This window comes from Lagopus leucura, unplaced genomic scaffold (assembly GCF_019238085.1).
Source record: "Lagopus leucura isolate 7727_CA_CO unplaced genomic scaffold, USGS_WTPT01 Super-Scaffold_100022, whole genome shotgun sequence".
In the NCBI taxonomy this organism is placed as follows: domain Eukaryota; kingdom Metazoa; phylum Chordata; class Aves; order Galliformes; family Phasianidae; genus Lagopus; species Lagopus leucura.
Window position 1 is genome coordinate 10,141,744 of NW_024962275.1, and position 18,516 is coordinate 10,160,259.

Below are 18,516 nucleotides of genomic sequence, written 5' to 3' on the forward strand. Positions count from 1 at the left end.
CAAGAGGTCAGACACCCACCTGAAGGCACTGTCCTTCTATTCCTAATACCACCATTTACAAACGACAGCACATCAGCAGCACACTCACAGCCTGACAAGGGGGAGGAAGCCCACGGACACTCAGACACACGGAGACCCACAGCGGGGGCACAGACCTGCCGGTATCTCCGCTCCGAGCACACCTTGCAGAGTCCATTGAAGCGGTTCATGGCTGCAGCCCCCAACCTCGCCGTCAGCCCATGAAAACGCAGCGTCCCGAAGCAGCCGTGCTCCCGGTCTCCTCGTCTTGCACCAGTGAGAAACAAACCCCAGTCAAACTGGCATGACCGCCCATGGGAACCCAGCTCCAGAGAAGAATGGCAGGAAGCCACCTTTCACCTTCCCGGCCCCTGTCTGCGCTGTATGCCGCTTTACGATAAGCCAGAGGGCTTCCTGAAAACCCCAAGTGACAAGGAGGAGAGAGAGTTTTATATTAAAATTCCTGTCAACTCTTTAGTATTCCCTGGTCCCTGCTCTGTTGATGTGGCTTTTGTTCCCGTGGCATTCTTCAGCCGCACGGAGCACTTTGTTATTGCGACGTTCTCACAAACACTTGGAGGATGTCTGAGCAGCATTTCACAGGCACCGACTGCGCAAGCCCGACTTCATTGCACTGCTTAGCCTGGAGAGGACAACAGAGAGTGGCTTTCTTTTTAATTAAAAAAAAAGTTTGTTTTTCGGAGTGCAGACCCTAAGGAAAAAAAAGCACGTCCTCATGCTTTGTGCTCATGGAGTGGGATCAGAGGTCAGCTGAATTGTACCTGTAGTGTAATCTCAAAAATAAAGACAAACTCTCAGCTCAGCCAGCAGCAGGGCAGCGCTGAGCAGCTCTGCACTCTGCAGCAAGGCTTCTTGGAGAAAGCTCCTAACACAGAGATGGAAAGGAAAAGCTCGAGGAAGCATGGGGCCCCTTTGCAGGGTAATGGATGGCCATGCAGGAAGGAGAGGGGCTCCGGAGCTCCCCGTGAGCCGGCACCTTGCAAGGCCATTGGAGCTGCTCCTCCGGGCACAATGGCATTGCTAAGTCTGCATGGGGAGATCCACCTCCTCCCAGCCACCATCTTACCAGTCAGCAGCAACACTGGGGAGGAAGGGAGGAGAGGGGCGCTGGCTTTGTTTGTCCTGCTCAGTCCTACGCTTTAAAACAAATAACTGAAAATGCAGCTGAGGGAAGCAGCAAAGCGGAATTCAGCACAGATAAATCACAGGGACGGCCGAGACCTATTTCCGATGCAGGCCATGTGTTTGCATTCCCATTTCCCATCTTTGCCTCTCCTATAAATCACTGAGGCTCCACCAAGAGCCTTTCCCTTCCCAGAGCAAAAGACCCCAGAAGGAGGAGGGGAGCAGACGCAGCCGTGCACGGAGACCTAGAGCCGGCCAGGGACGGATGCTGCACTGCAGGCAGGCAGCCAACTCCAGCCCATTGCTCCTTGTTCCCATCACTCCCACTCAACGGCAGGTACTTGGTCTCTGTGGTACTGTTCTGGACAAACAGGAGGTCCCTATTCAGCAACAGGGAGCAAGTGTGGGATTACTACACCCATTACCTCCTTGGGTTGGGAACATTAATTGCTCGTAAAGCCACCGTGTCAACAGGGAAACTGAGACAACTCCCATCTCAGCTGAGGACTAACACTCTGTCCCTCCTGCTCATCTAAACCCTGCATGCAGGCTGCTTTCAGCCCCTAGCCCATGCACCGCTGGCAGGACAGAGCCCAGCTGTACCCACCTTCAGCTGCCTCATGCTCGCAGTGTCCCGGCCCTCACACGCTGCACTCTGACCTCCCAGTACTGGTTCTTTAGGCAGAAAGAAAAAAAAAAAAAAAAAAGCACATAAACCCAACAGCACACAGCTCCTGACGGCCACTCTCCCTCCTCACCACATCCACACACCATGAAAAAAATCACTATGTGCTAGGGGACATCACCTCTTGGCTAGGGCTGCCGCACATGATGGCAGCTGTGAGGGGGGCTGCACACCCAGGGTAGGCATTGCTCCCTCACCCTGCTATCCCCAGCACATACTCCTCCACGCACCCCAGCATTGTGGTAAACAAAGGCAGGAGAGAAAGCCCATCACAGCCCCTGGGTATCAGAGCCTAGCCATAGTGTCAACCCACAGGAGAGAGGCAGCTGCAAAGCTGGGGACCCACAAAGAGCTCAAAGCAAAGCATGAGTAAAGGGCAAAGGGGAGAGTTCAGTGCCAAAGCAGAGACTGCCAAACTGCCCAGGATACCCAGCACACTGATTCCACTGACCACTACAGCTAACCATGAGGCTGGTGGCTGCTCCACACCACAGCGGGGATAGACATGAGTTTAGCACCCCTCCCGCACCATGCCAACCTTCCCAGGCTGTTCGGGAGGGTGACATACCTCTGCTCTTCTTCAGCCGCCGCACAGCCACCTTCAAGTGCTTGGTCCTGCCCAGATCCTCCCCAAGCAGATAGTACCAGCCACTGATCTCCTGTGGGGGCAGAAAGAAGCTCTCAGTGTTGGGGCAGGTACTCCACCTCATTTAACTCAGTCTGGTCGCCCAAAGCTCCATGAGCCCTGCTGCAGGAGCTGCCCTGGCCAGAGCACAGAGGCTGTCCTGAAGCACTTCTCATAAGAGACATGGAACCAGGTAAAACTACCCACCCCATGCTCACAAAGCAGGGTGACCACACCAACCTCCAGCACTGCTGGGCACCCCACATCAGAGCTCCCTCTGCCCCATCCCATCCACATGAGACATCTCATCCAGGAGCCACCATCTTCAATTACCCTCTGGACGATCAGCAGAAGCTAGAAAACAAAACATCCCACCCCAATCACAGGAATCAGATAAGGACTGCAGGGACCATCAAGACAAGAGAAGATGGGGTCCATTAAAAAAAAAAAAAAAAAAAAAAAAACTTATGCTTTAAATCCACAATGAGGAAACTGCAGAGCATGGCGTATCCAGCAGCACCACTAGGCCCAGGAGGCTGGGCTAGAGCTTCCCAGATACAAAGGGGGTCCCAGAAGGACCATGAATTCCCCATATCCATCCCCACTTTTCCATCACGGTGAGAATAATGTGCCTTTGGGCTGCATGCAGGGATGATCTCTGCAGTGAGAACTTGTGAAGCTCATGGCCAAAGTCTGAAATCTTGGTGTGGTATGACCAGAGCAGAGGCTGTTCCTGGGGGCAGCTGCAGTTCAGAGCTGCTCTAATCACCCTCACTGCTACTGAAATAAAAAAAACACTGCATATCATTTGTCCTCACTACCTCCTACTCTCACTACATGTAGTTCAAACAAACAGTTCCTTTTAACCTCTTGCTAGGCAGCAAATGTCCAGACCCCAGGTGATTTGTGAACACTCCTTAAAGCCCTTCCAACCTGTCTGATGTGCCAGCACCTGGTCTGGGCTGTCCAGGGACAAAATCCCTAACTGCCAACAGCTAGGATGAAAGTTTTCGATGTTTCACTGGATCAGCAGAGGTCATTCACAGCATCAGCTCTGCAGACTCCTTTAGAAAAGCAAAGCCAGCTATGTGAAAGCTGTATTACCCAGCAGCAGCCAGGCCGGGGCAGCAGCAGGGACAGACCTGCAGTAGCAGGGACACAGCCTGGCACAGAAGCACCTTGCAGCACCACTGCTACCAGGAACACCCTCAGGTGTGGACACCCCTACATTTGCCCACCCCACACTCACCTCAGCTGTAGAGCCCTGTCTGCTTAGTGCAGCGAGAGAGACAGAATCCTCTTCCAAGGAGGGCGTTCCCACCATCCATTGGTTACCACCCAGAGGCCCTTGGACAGATGTGACAAGTGCCAGCAGGCTGGGTAAGGCTGGTCCCATCTCCCAGCCCTACACAGCACTCACAGGAGCCACATCTCTGCACCCCCTGGTGCTGCTGAGTGCGTCCTCACTGAAAGGAGCAGCAATCCCCTGATCTAGGATTCCTCCTCTGCTCCCCACCCCTGCCTCCAGCAGTGGCACCCACAGTGCCAGCTCACAGTGGCTCTGTACTGGCAGGTCCTTGGACACCTTCAAAGTCTCCTTGCCTGCTGGTGCAAAGAGCCAGCTGCTCCCTGTTCCTGCCCTGAAGGAGCACTACATCCACCTGCTCAACCCAATCCTGCACACAGTGCTCCAGATGAAGGTACCTTGTCCAGGGTCAGGAGGGACTTCACACCAAAGCTCATGCACCCAATCAGTTTGCTTTGCCTGCAAAAAAGTCAGAGACTATCAGTGCACACTACTTGAAACCTCTCCTAAGGACCATTTGCCCATATGCACCCCTTTTCAGGGGCCATGCAGATATCCCTGCACACAATGGGAGCTGGGCCATGTCCAGAACATGCTCCTCTCTCCATGTCTGGAGTATATGTGATGTAACCACACAGCCTGGCTTGCAGCAGGAGGAGGAGGGAGCTGGGATGCAGCATCCTGGTCACCTTCTTGATGCTGACAGGACCGTGGCCAAGGAACCAACAGCCACTTGCCTGAGCAGGTGACACAATCTTTGAGGTGCTACAGCCCAAGCTGCTGTGCTTTCCTCATCCCTGCGACACCCCAGCAGGTAGGGGAGATCCCTGCCCTAAGCCCCAGCCAACAGTGTAGATGGGAATGCTAAATGCTGGCTGTGGTGACTGCCACCAAGCAGCAGCACCACAGACAGAGATGGCAAGGGCCCAGTTTCCTCTCCAGCAGTCTGCACGCGGAGCAGCCTTAATTCCCCATGTGCAGCAGGCCTGTTGTCAGGTCATGCTCTCGAGGAGCTCACATGGGTGGCCAGAGCAGAAGGCAGGTGCACTGCAGTGACAGCCCTGTCCTTAAAAGATCAAAATGCAGTGTGGAAGGCACATACCTGCAATCTCTCTCTCGGTTCCAGACTGTGACCAGAAGACGTTTCTGCTCATCCTCCTCCTGTACCAGGCTGCAAGAAGCAGAAGGGCAGCCCATGAGCGCGCTCTGCCCAGAAGACCTCAGCATAGGCTGCCTGCATGGCCATGGGACCCACACCCTCCTTGAAGCCAGGTATTCTCCACTCTCTGCACAGGCCCTGCAGCATCACCCCAGCTGGCGTTCCTCCAACAAGGCACTGCTGCACCGATGTACTCATTCCTGACAAACCACAGCACAGGGATGTGACCTCCCCTAGGCAGGTGCTGGCAACACTGCTCCAGTGCCTTAGGGGGGTATCATGCAAAAGGACACATCCAACATCAATAGACAAAAATGAGGAACAAGGAATTGTGCATGCTATGAAACAAACATTCTGACCCAGATTAAATGTTGCATGAGGATGGAGGTCTGTCAGACATGTTTGCTAGCAATGAGGTGCTGTACCGAAACATTCCATGCCATAGAGCTCCCTTCCCATGCAGAGACATGATGGAGCTATAAGAAATCCTTTTACCTTTCTCCTCCATACAGTGCCAATACTATTGCAGGCACAAGGAAATTGAGTGTGTTTGCTCAACTCCTGCCCAGCAAGTGTCCAACTATGCGGGAACACCACTGCCACATTGTGTGCTGACTGCTGCATGAGCTCTGCCCAAAAGTTCAAGATATTTCAGCTATAAAAAACAGCAGAATAATGCCTGTCACTTCTCATCCCAGCAGCAGAGCAGCTCATGCGTGATGCATGTTTATTACAGATCATAATGTAAAAGCAAACACATCATCTTGGCTTCCAGAGGGTGCTCCAGGACAGTAACCACTGATTCCCCACTGCTCTGTGGGAGCTGGGGGATAAGCCAGAGCCATCCCTGCTCCATTGTACTCACAAGACAAAGTGCTCGTGGAAGACTGGGTTTTTGCTGTCTGGCACAGTCTTTGTTTTCTGTCTGCACTTCCCGTCGGCATCTGGCACAATTGACATCTGCATGGGGAAGCAAGCAGGTCATCAGCCATCACAAAATAACACTCCACAGCAGTTCAGGAGAACAGCACAGCCACTGTTACAGGTGGCTGAGCCTCAAAGATCTGGCTGAGCCCATGCTCACAGGTAGCTTAGATCATTTTGCCTTACGTATGTCAAACAATCGCATTACAAAACTCCTTAGAGGGTGGTGGAAGGAAAATAGTAGAATATCAGGGACTGGTGCACACAAATGTGCTGGTCAGTCTCTGGCTTGCAGCCCACTTGCAGAGGAGATGCTTGCTGCACTGCACACACCACAGGGCAGCCCAGGGCACTACTCCATTGGTTGCCCAGTGGGGTGCTCTCACCCCTGAATGTCTCTCAGAGCCCCTCTCAGCGGCTCTCCTTCGCTCTTCTGGCTCAGGCATCACGTCAACAAAGCCATCAGCCTTGCCACCAGACCAGCAACTTCCCCGCATGCTGCTCATCCATGGTAAGGTAGGGAAGCCCAAGGAAGAAATAAAAGGGATCATGCTTGGAAGAGCCAACACCAAAGCCCCAAGAGAGCAGGAAGAACCTACCTTCACGTAGGAGTCGCACGGCCGGTACTCTGTCCCCATCAGACCTTTTGCTTCCACGACTAGAAAGGAAACAAAGCCCCAAATCAGGCCCCACAGCATCAGGAAGGCAACTCTCTGCACCTCTCTCCCTGCAGGACCCTGCACACCTCCCTAGCATCTCAGCCTTAAACAGGGGAAGGGTTCTGCCATATTTTTTCTTTATGACAACCCTGTTACAAATACTGGCATCTGTGGGTGAGGTTGGCAGCAGATGCAGTGCACCATTCAGATGGCAAACAGCATTTCATCTGCCTGACTTGACTCTGCACTGTGTTCTCTGCCCTAGAGCCAAATGTATCATCAAGTAAAATACCCACGGCCACATCCTGATGGCAGTCCCACTAACGGGGTCTCAGCTTTGTCCCAGTGCTGACAGCAGGGGACCCTGTGCTTCCTAAGCAGGAGCTGGAGGCAATATCTGTGCTGCAGAGCCCAGAGAGTGCAGGACAGGCTGTCAGAGTGAGGCTGAGCTCACTCCTAACATGTAGAGCAAGGCAGCAGTGCCTCTGCCTTTGTCAGAGCAGGATGTGTGGCCACAACAAGCGAGGTCATCCTGGCAGAAACCATGGTGTGTGAGGAAAAAGGGGCTCTACAGGATCCTCTACTGCCCTGTGATGCGGTTTGCAAGGTTCCTCCACAACAGGCCACAATAAGAGCCTCCTTTGGGTTTAAAGGTGTTGGGGTGGAAAAAAACCCAAACATTTTCCTACTGTTGTTTCTGTACAAAGCTTCCCTGCACAACTGGAAAAGGGAAGCAACTGGGGGAGATGAGGGGCTGAGCATGGCTCAGCTGTTCCCCACGCCTCCATCTCGTCACAAACAGGCAGGGATGAGGCTGGACTGAGAAGTAGAATTTTACTCAAGAAAAAAACCTTTTCCATCCCTCCTGCAGGTGTTTGGCACAGTCACCCCTAATGCTGCTGGGAACCCCAGGTACCTGATTTCCCTTTTGTTCTATAGAGCTTAACTCCATGGCAGCAATGAGCCTGCTTTGCTCACAGAAAGGGGATTTTGACTCCACATTCTTGGCTTCTTCCTTGAGCCTACAACCATTTATTCATCCCAAAGCCCTAAGAAGACCCCAGCAAGGAAAGTTCTGTGCCAGAAGACACAAGCACGCATATCTTTTGCTGCAGGAGCAATCCTAGTGAGCCCCATGGGTGCCCCCAGACAGGTCTCTTCCCAAAGAAAAACTTGGTTCTGACACTCACGTTGGCTCAATACCTGTCAACAAAGTGGCAGTGCTGCAGCTCCTGGGCCTCAGGTGTGGATCCCCTGGTGCTGCACAACTCTCCTTACAACCCAGTCCCCAGAGATGGAAATTTTCAATAGAGCTTCACTTGTTCCCAGGGGAACATGTCATGGTGTGAGCAACAGCACCACCATCCAGGACCAAGTCAGACGCATTTCTGAAGAAACATTTCTGATGCTCAGTGTTTGAACTGAACCATTTGGAAATCCTGCAAACAATTTTTGGCCATTTCAGATTTTCTTTTCCAAATTACATCTCTGTCTTTTTCTCTCGTCATGCAGTGTGAAATAAAAACTTGATATAACCAGAATACAAAACACACTGCAGCCACCTGGAAATTAGAGACTCCAGAAATTTTGGTTCTGCACTAAAGAGCTGCTCTATTTGATGGAGCTGCTCCCAACAGCCACCACAACGCTGTCCCCTGGATCTGAATGAGGGGATGGCAGTGCTGTACCTTTTGTATCTCCCCCACGGGCTCTCTCATGAGGGCCACCTCTCCACACACCCTAGGGCAATCAATACTCACCATGCAGCATCAGGGAGCGGTCCTGCACCTCGATAGACAACTTCAGCTGGCCTGGGAGAACAGAAGAGAAACAGTGAGGAGGTAGGACCCTCATGCTGTCGCCAGCATTCACAGCATGGGGAACATCATGCTCCCCGTGCACAGGGCCAAAACCATCCTGCCTCCCCACCCCAGGCACAGGGGCTTTGCTCAGGGAAGCAAGGGAAAGGTGTGGGAAGGGAAATCTGCTACCAAGGAAGTCTTTAGACTCAAAAGCTTTCCAGGTAAAACTGCATACTGCTTTCTCAGCGTGCAGTAAGTTTTTGACACAAACACCCATCAGAAAGGAAGGGGGAGCATCAAGGGGTTGCTGCTGGATGAATTCAGCAGAGGGTGAGGGGAGCCTTGCTGATGTATGCTGCATAAATAAATATCAGTCCCCTTTAAATAAATATCAGTCACCTTTTTGACACCAAATAGATTGTGAACAAGGCCAGGAGCTGCCAGCCCCAGGAAGAGTTGTGCTGTGCTGCACTGCCTGCAGACCCTCCACTGCTGAGCCAGCAAGCAGGACCCAGCCAGCCCAGGGTTCCACGCACACCAGTACTCTTACATCAGGGAGGGAGGGGAGAGCCTCAAGGAGCTCTGTGAATAAAATACCACTTTGTAGCAGGTCTGGATGGAGAGTCCTCAGTCCCCAGTGTTATCATCACTGTGAACAAGAGCAAGAAGCAAGGCCAAGAAGAGATGAAAAGTGGCTCCATAAGCTGCAGTTGAGACGTGACCACCACAATGCCAAAACCACAGCCAAGTTCTCCCAACCCAACGCTGCCTCCAAAAAGCTGACCCCTGTGAAGGCTGGCACCAGGAGAAGAATTGGACTGATCAGCACATGGAACTGGGGAGGAAACTAGGAAGATAGCACTGGCTGGACTGCCAAGACTTACCCAACCTGCTACAATCATCACAGCCAGAACCAAGCTTGTGCAGGGGTACCAACCCACCTGGAGCACATGGCAGTGCTTGGTGCTGTGCAAAAGGATGGGGAGTGCAAAGAGGGAACAAACAGACAAACTGGAAGACCTTGCAACCTTGAGTGAATTTATATCCATCAGTGTCTTTTGAAGTACTTAAAGTGAGAGGAAAATGGGAGGACTCCAGCAGAAAGAAGATGCAGGAGTAATGGAGACAAGAAAGTGCCAGACAAGGGCTCTGCAGGGTTCATACCAGGGTGATGAGGCTCAACCTGAGCATCCTGCTGGGAGCAGCTCCCAGGATGACCCCCACAAGCAGATCCAGGCTCACACTTGTATGTCTAGGACAGTATCAGCTGAAACCCTGGGAGACCCAGGCCCAGACCCAGAATCCAGAGAGCCTCCTGCAGAGATGCTGGGACAAGATGGGAGCACTCATTCCAAAGAGCAAACAAAGGAGCATCCCAAAGACACCTCTGCCTGTCAGCAAAGTCACCACCAGCAAGCACAGCATCCACAGCTGAAGACCACATCACTCACTGCCCACTCTGCACACAGATGATGGCAGAGCCAAGAATAAAATCCAGTTCTTACATGTCTATAAAATCAACCTGAAGCTTCTGCTGCCTTTCGAAACTCCCATGTCAAATTCCCAGGCTCCCACCACATATCTGGAGCTGCAATTTGTGAATGTTGGCACTGCCCAGACCTCTCTGCAGGCAGCTGATTCCCAGCATTGAACTCCAAGCAGTTACAAAGTATGGGGTTGAGGCTTTGCCCTGCCAGCTCAGTTTTTCTCCCATTCCCATGCATGCACAACCCCTCATTAACCTGAAATCCATCTCCAGCACTCAGACTGGCATAAAATCTCTCACGATGGCCTTTGGCAGGATTTAGGTAAAATGCTGCTGAGGTGTGGAATATGAGATTCCCCACTGAACAACACCCCAGAAGGGTCCCAAGGATTAGGGACCCTGCTGCCAGCCTGGATGCGATGTGCAGAGTTTAGGGGTGATGCAGGGTCCCACATCCACATAATTGCTCCGAATCAACTCAAAACCAAATGTTTTCAAACACTCCTGGAGAGTCAAACAGATGGAAAATATCACTGGCACAGCATCTTTAGTCCAAAGCAAAACAGCCCATTTACACTCTTTTCTTGGCACGCAAAAAAACAACAAACTAACTGGTAAACATCACTCTTGCACATATAAACATCATTTCAATTACAAAACACCATTTCATTTAGTAAGAGACGCACCCAAGAGCTTGCTTTTTCAGGGTGGGGATATCTTAAGAGATTGTTTAACCCAAAGCAATTCAGAGAACTCAAACTTCATCTTTCACTAAAAAAAAAAAAAAAAAAAAAAAAAAAACAGTTGACAAAACTGTCAGATTTCTCTTCAGCTCCTGTGTGTTTGAGTGCTTGAGTGCACAGCCATGTCTATGTGTGCATATACACACGTGAAAGCAAGGCAAGAAAGACAAGACAGACCTTTCTGGGTGGGTAAATCAATGCAGCTTTTTAATCTTGCACCAATTTACAACACTGAGAATTTTGTGCCACCAAAGCCACCCCAGCCTTTTGAGCCAATCACCCTCTGCAATCTCCAGATCTCTGACCCTGTGGGAACCAACTTGCTGCTCCTCTATTAGCATTTAACAGTCACTACAGCACAGAAGTAAAATGCTCCTCTAACCGAGCATGACGAGGAGTCAGCCCAGTAATGAATGGGTGCTGGGAAAAAGAAAGGAAGCCTTTGTGCCAGGTAGTGCAGGGGGCTGGGAGCTGCTGGGGCTGCACAACTCCGGGACAGCCATGGGGCCAAGGCTCTGCCCAGCAAGGGTTGGAACAAAGAACTGGAGTGCACAGGACACTGCATGCTGGTGCACTTGGACAGAGCAGCTCAGCAGCAGCAGCTGCATTTCCTCAGATGCACGGAGCAGCAAACTTCCCCCAGGGCTGGGAAAGCAGGAACACAACATCTAGCTGTGCAAGCACTTAGGCTGCATTTCTACCACTCGCCAAAAGCAGAGTCAGAGAAAGATTCTTTCCCAGGTTTCAGTGCATCTCTAAAATGAACAAAGGGAAACAGTTTCAGTAGGGAGGTCCTGGCAGAGCTTGTCCAGGTCATCTGGATCAAAGGTGTTAATATAAACAAAAATAGGTACAGAGAAAAGCCAGAGGAAGAGGAAAGAGAAGACAGCTCATCCCACAGCAGGGCTCACAGACAGCTCCTGGTTGCATATCCATCATGGAGAGCAGGGCTCATAGGACTGCCACCAGGAGGACACTCAGGGCCCATCCATTTGGATGTCATCATCTGGGAAAGAAGTGATTTGAGCTGATGCACAGAGCTGGTGCATGGAGAACAGGGATGAACCAGGCAGCAACAAATATAAGCTGGCAAACAAACATCCCCACCCATGAGAGAAGCTTGGTGGGCACGCAGGACTGGCATATGTTGGGAGCAGAACCAGCAGGCAGGAAAATTTATTCCTTGCTGATGATCTCTGGCGAATGGAAAAATTGGTTTTGTGCTCCTTAAAATGCTTTTCTGTTTAATTGAGAGAAAAATGCAGGTTTTACCTAGGACAGAAGAGATGAGAACCATGGGGGTGCACAGCAGGGTGCTTCTACCCCAAAGGGGCATTCCTAGCAGCATAGGGCAGAGTATCCCAAGGCCACCATGTATAGCTTCAGATACAAGCACAGCCTTTGCAACACCATGGTCATCCCCACATGGGCAGCTGTGCCAGCCACATCACCCCACTGCTGGTGGGCCCATGAACAGTAGCGGGCTGCCAAGATCATGGAATATCCCAAGTTGCAAGGGACCCATAAAGATCACTGAGTCCAATGTTACTGGGCACAGACAAAGTCTTTGTCACAAAGACTAGTGTTTTTAGCTTCTTAGCTTGTCTTGAGCAAATGAACACTTAAAAGCCAGAAAGAAGAAAGTGCAGCACACTTGGCTGCCCATAGGCTGCCCTGCTCTGCTTGCATTGCCCTCTCCATGCCCTTGTGCCATGACTGCTTGCAACACCCACCTACAAAAATGAGCAGCAGCCTTGAAATAAAACTTCTGCTTTAAAATTCCTCCCAGTTGGGAAGGGCAGGCAGCCTCCCCCCATGCAGGACAGCCACTGCCAAACCATCCTGCACACGAGTGGAGGCCACACTGCACTACCTGTCATGGCTTCAGGACCCAGCCACAGTCCCGTGTCCCTGGTATTCTTCAAGTCCATGCAGCACAACTGAGGCGGCTGCAGGGGGATCCACAGAGCAAAGAAGGAGACGGGGGATCTGCCTCAACTGTGGATGGCTCCACACAACAATCCCAGCTCACGCTCAGCCAGGGGGGGCAAATCACCTCAGTAGCTGCAGCCCGGATCTAGGGCTCAGCAGAGCCAAGCATTACCTCAGCTCAGTGAGGCAGAAGCTCTGTGTTAATGCCTTTAGAGCAGCCCCCACCATTCCCAGCATGAGCCACTGCGGCTCCCAGTGCCACACCACATCCCCTGGCACCCCGAGCCAAGCCAGGCTCACGGCTTACCGAAGGTGGTGAGGCAGAAGGAAGCTCCCAGGGGCTCAGCCCGGCGGGTGCAGAGTGAGACTCTGTGCACATTGCCAGACTCCATGGCAGGACAGCTCTAATTAGTAGAAATCGCAGCCCTCCCTGTCAGGTCTGAGAAAGCTGAGCTAGCTGCAGCCAGGAGGGACAGGCTAGCCAGCAGTGGCGTTTCCAAGGAACGCGCTCCAACCGCCGCGTTTGAACAGCGCAGCTCCCATTGGCCCCGCGGATTTGAATGGAGGCCGCACCTGTCTGGGCAAACAGGGCCAAACCCGCTGAGCCCAGCAGCGCTCTGCCCGCCCGGCGGCCCCGCAGCCAGCAGCTCCGGAGTCAGGAAAGTGAGAAAAAATACAAAGCAACTGAAAGAATAATCTCTCTTTCAACACACACAGACTGCAAAGTGCCCCAGAGACCAGTTCCAGCACCAGGGCAAAAAAGCACGTACTTCCCCTCCCCCCTTTTGCTCTCTTTCAATGTTTGGCCACTGTTACCAGCTCAGAAGAGACAGGGAAAAAAAAGAGCAGAGACACGTGGAGGTGAGCACAGCCCACGGAGCCATGCGGCCCTGCTCCAAGCCCTGCAGGACGCCTTGGGGACTGATGTTTCAGGGTGGCAAAGGCCACCCATAGACACCCTGAGCCCAGACTGAGGTGAGCGATGGGAGATAAGGTTGCAGCCAGCTCTGCCCACCACAGCTGACAACAGAATCCTGCAGAGATCAGGATGCTGGCACCCCTGCCTCCTCCCCACTCTCCTGTCAGGGCCAAGCCCACCTGCTGTCCCCCTCAGCCCCATTCCTTACCTTTCTCCTTCACCCATGCAGGACTGATCTTCCTCTTTCTGCCCAGCACCGCTCCCTGGCTCCGCCAGCAGGCTCTCTCTGCCCTGCGTTGTACCTCTGGCAGCCCCCACATCCCAGGGCTGTGCCTTGTGCCTGCCAGAGATAAAAGAAACAGGCAGGTCAGGACACACAGCTGGAATGCAGAGGACATCATTCTGTAGTGTCCTGTGAACCCTTTTTTGTTCTCCAGACACCATGCTGCCTTGTTTCCTGCATCCCAGCATTTAGAAACATCCCCATGGCATGCTCTGTGCCCTGTAGACATCAGATAAACAGGTCTGCCTTTCCTTCAGCTTCAGCAGCCACCATCCCCAGCACCCATCACACGCTGCATGCCTCTGAAGCCTTGTTAACACTGGGACACCACACATCAGATCCCAAGGAAGTGATGTCAGCACTGTGCTGGGTGATCAGGAACCAGCAAGCAGGTGAAACAGGCACTGTTTGGGGGTACAGAACAATTTCCAGGGGAAGCAGGCACCACAAATATCCTTCCCTCCTGGCTTATCAAAAATGCTTCCCCACATTTTGCTCAGCTGAACCCATTTGCTGCATTCCCAGTGGTCTCTGTCTGCCACCCAACAAAATTAAGGGTTTATCTCAACAAATGTACCTGGGGAAAAAAATGATAGCATAATAAGAGGCAAAAGACAACAGGGACAATAAAAGAACAGCATAATTTCTCTAAAGTAGCCATTCTCACAGAATATGCCATTAGACATCGTTTTTCCCATCCCTATTCAGGAGGACCAGGGCCGTGGGAGTCCCTCATGCCCACAGGACTGAAGTTCATTGGCTGCAAAAATCAGTCCTCACTCTCAAATCCTGCAGGCTCATGCCCACTCCATCCTGCAGCACAAGGTGCAAACAGAGAGCCCATGATTTGCCATCCCACAAATGCAATCCCCCAAGGAGCCGAGCATCTCCGGTACTCTGCAAAGCATGTGTGGGAGATGTGGTCTCCTCCAAGCACCAGGTTCTGGAACCTGCACAGTCATGATTCATGTTCCACCCAGCAGACAGCAGCACTCAGTGAGAAATCACCCAGCACTCACATGCCAGCCCTGACTCTCCCCGCTGCTCCATGGCTCTGGCACAGGACTGTCCCTTGCTCCAGCAGTGCCCAAGCATCCACGTCCTGCGCACACACTGCGATTCAGCTGCCACGAGCTCGGTAGCACTGTAAAAAAAGCATCCAAAGAGAGCAGGGCTTCAGCACTTGGAAGTCAAGAATGTGCGCGGGGAAAAGGTGGTAGCTGTAATGAATGCTGTGGCTCCACTCCCTGCAGGCTCCCAACAGCACGTTAGCAGCTCCTTCCAACTTCTAATATTCAAACCCCTGGAGACTGACCTTCACCTGCTTTTCTATTAGAGTTTCCAGCAAACTGCACACTCAGCTGCTTGGCTTGGGAGTTAATGACTTTCTTTTAAAATTTAACACAGTTCTCCATCACAGATTTCAGTTTGCCAGCACAGAGATCTGCCTTTGGCTGGATATTCAAATCCAAACACGCGCTTGGACAGCTGCGTCAGGCTAAAGGGTACCTCAGGCACACATAAGTCCTCCAAGGTTAGAGCTGGCTTTGAAACTCAAGGAGCCAAATCACACTAGAAAAAATTACCTGCCTCCCCAGGCAAGTGATTTTTAGGAACAGAAAGGTTATTTCTGGGATTAGCAAAGTCTGCCATTAAGGGCAGACACAAAACCTCAGCACTTCCCAGCAGTGGGATTGTTTAGGGTCTATGGCAAACACGAAGCAGAGGACGTAGCTGGGGCATCATTATCACCCAGCACCATTCCTGCAGCAGAGCAGCAGTTTCCCTGGAAAATGCCAGTGAGGAGCCACAGACTGGTTGGCCACTGATTCCTTTTCCAATCTGAAACCTGTGACAGGTTTCCTCTGCCACAAGGGCATCGCATGGAGCAAAGCATTGAGTTGAACAAGTTTAAAACTTACTGCCTGTCTCCTCAGCTGAGCTGTGTGCAATCTGAAGCCATGCTTGCAGCAGATGGCTGAGCTGACCCCATGCAGCCCGGCACCGCTTCCTGCTGCCACACCAGGGCTGGCACAGCCCAGCAGGTCAGTTGAGCTCACTAATCCAGCAGAAACTGAACTGTCTATGGCACAGCAAACTGGATTGGCCAGAGTTTGCAAAAGCAGTAGAGATCAGAAACCAGAAGTGACACAGTGGGAAAGGGCGAGTTCCCTTTTGTCGGCAGAGATCTGCTTCAACACCTGCGAAACCCCACTTCCACCTCACACAAGCACAAAGCAAGATGTACTGAGGTACATAAACAAATCTTCCTACCCTTTCATTTTTGGATTAAGCTAATTTAATTGTAGACTGCTACTGAAAGGCCATCTGCCTTTTTCTTCCCCCATTGTGACTCCCAACTTCTGTCCAACCATGGGAACAGGTACCCCCCAAAAAATTAAGAACTTAAAAGCAGAACAGTGGGTCATACAAAGGTCTGCATGGCTCAGCACTGTGTTTCTGATGCACAGTACATATGGGCACACTGATCCACCTGAACACTTCTGTATTTTCAGAAGCCTGAACTTAGCTGGATCAGCCCACCTTAACCATCTACTCCAGAGCTGATTTAAGCAAACAGCAGAAGCACCCAGCCAAGAATGCTCTTTCAGAGAAGTGAAGATTAAGATCTGCTTAAACTGACCTGAAAACCAAGCCCTAGGGATGAAAGTGTGTCACAGCCAAGCAGGTCCAACAGCTCATGTCACCAAAACAGGTGACATCCTGTTTGGGTGGTGGCATGCCATTAGTTCAGTCCTAAGTGGCCACCTTAAGACACTTCTATAGTGTAATTTGCATTCTAAATCAATTATCAGAGCATAGCCTGATTATTACATACTTGGTTTCATGACAGCTCCATTCTCTGTAGTCAGCAAAGCATTCTCCCTTCCCAAGCTGAAAACATTCACCTTTCCAATGCTCTTAAAGATCATCCAGTTCATCTGTCCAGGTGAGATAACGTCCAACCCTGCTGCAAAGTTCAGCCCTGGAAAAATAGGTCTTTCTGAGCTGCAACATAAACAGAAACAAGATTCATAGAGAAACAAATGCAGGCAAACAGTATGAAAGGCAAATCAGAGGTTACCCTACAGGTTTCCTTTTCAAAAGAAAAGCAAATTAACTTTCCAAAGTGAATTAACAAAGTTAGCATTAACGTAATAATTGGTACATGCAGCTGAAATAGCTCCTTAACCTGTACACATGATTTGTCCAGGTGTCCTTCTTTGGGCAGACAGGAACATGTACTCAATCAGTAGAATTACTGGATGGCAATTTTTGTTGGTCAAACCCAATGAATTAGTTTATGATGAAAGAGGATCCCGAGAGACGTCTTAAAGATGAAACAACTGAATTTGAAGACCTTCATCAGAGATAATTTAACCTCACCAGACCTGAGGTCAGGAGGTAATTGGGCAAGAGACATCTGCACGGCAGTGTGCTGAGCTGGGAACCGGACTCTTTGCAGTGGCTTTCTGTTCTCTAGGAGATGGAAAAAAAGGAACAATTCCAGACATTAGAATTAAGTTTCAGGATAAAAACTTAACAGTACTTAACAATTTAGAGGATATCATTTGGGGAGGGGAGGAAGGGGGGAGAAAAACAAAGCTATGTTATTTTCTTTCAAAAATACAAAATAAATAAATGAAGCACACAGAGCAGCCAGGAACAGTCTCTGAAAACAAACTTGAACTAGTGAAAACAGGTGCCTGTAACAACATCCCATATCACTAAAGTGACTCTGATTTGAGCTGTGTCCTGCTTTCAGCTCTGTGAACATTTGCTCTCTTCCTGTTTTTTTAACCAGCACTAATAAAGCCAACAGGATATGCCCTCAGTTCTGGCACTGAGCACCTTGCAGCCCTCCTCCTGACTTGTGCTCACTCATAACTTGCTCTGAAAAGCAGCTTAGGGTGGACGCTGGTAGTACTGATGTGGAAGAAGAGGTGTGAATTGGCTCAAAAGCCTGCAGGGGTTGGGAATACAGGTAACAGTTTGCAGGCTCAGGGACTAACAAAGACCATCTAATCTTGCAACCCCAGAGAGCTCCCAGCAGAACCAATAGGGTTGTTCTCTGCGCACAGTGAAGGTTTTGCAGATCAGAACCTCAGTGTATATGTGAGCCACTTTCTGGCACGTTTCCCCTCAATTTTGAGGGGAGGAAGAGGTTAAATTAAACTAACAACCTCACTACTGGACCTCCCAGCTTGTATCCCATCCATCATAACAGAGCTTCAAGAATGACAGAAACAACACAGATATTCCACAGTGATGGCTCTACACAATAATAATTTGTACTTTTATCACCTATTTTGTCATGAAGATACTGAAGGTACTTCATTTTCACCGAAGTTGAGCAAGATTCAACACCACTGATGCTAACAGTGTCTTCTGCTCAATACAGAAAGCACTTGGCAAGCTCTGTGCCCACTGCAGCAGGACCATAAAGGAAGTATTTCCATGAAGTTCTGGGAAAAATGAGCCCACATGCCTAGCCTTACCACAAGCTTACAACTTACAGGTAGGTGTTCAGAGTCTTCACTTGACAACAGTATTTTCTTCCAAGCTTTCTTGCAATTTAGAAGGGAGGGTGCAGTAGAAGCAGAGTTAGGGGCCTTTTGGAACATCTGGTCTACTTCCTCGAGCATTGGCTGGGGGAGACGCTCACAGTTTTCAGTGCTGGAAGTTAATCTAAGATTAAAGCAAATATAAGTATATAACTAGCAAATATAACACTGAGGACCTGGTAATTAAAAGCTATGGAGTGTGCTGCCACAGCAACTCCACGGGTGCACTAGATCTATTTTCTAGCTAAGCAAACAAGAATTCAC

General features: G+C 50.7%; 2 protein-coding genes across 4 annotated transcripts in view; both read right to left on the reverse strand.

The window, feature by feature from the left end:
- RGS3 (regulator of G protein signaling 3) overlaps nucleotides 1-3,817 on the reverse strand; it is a 55,130-nt gene extending 51,313 nt beyond the window's left edge. For 2 of the 3 annotated variants that reach the window (XM_042878642.1, XM_042878644.1), the window contains exons 1-3: nucleotides 3,724-3,817; nucleotides 2,418-2,508; nucleotides 1,772-1,839 (exon numbers count right to left, since the gene is read on the reverse strand). In XM_042878642.1, coding sequence (XP_042734576.1) covers nucleotides 1,772-1,839; nucleotides 2,418-2,508; nucleotides 3,724-3,798 — 234 coding nt within the window. In that variant the 5' untranslated portion in view covers nucleotides 3,799-3,817. Of the gene's footprint in view, nucleotides 1-155; nucleotides 556-1,771; nucleotides 1,840-2,417; nucleotides 2,509-3,723 lie in introns of those variants that run through there. The other variant, XM_042878643.1, reaches the window with a different exon arrangement.
- A 321-nt stretch (nucleotides 3,818-4,138) lies between these two features.
- On the reverse strand, nucleotides 4,139-16,240 carry LOC122184360 (regulator of G-protein signaling 3-like). Its single transcript, XM_042879265.1, is given in 9 exon segments — nucleotides 4,139-4,239; nucleotides 4,883-4,951; nucleotides 5,805-5,899; nucleotides 6,463-6,521; nucleotides 8,283-8,333; nucleotides 13,613-13,744; nucleotides 14,707-14,815; nucleotides 14,817-14,831; nucleotides 16,232-16,240. Coding segments are annotated over 9 exon segments (639 nt in total). The 3' UTR covers nucleotide 4,139.
- Nucleotides 16,241-18,516: the final 2,276 nt, after the last annotated feature.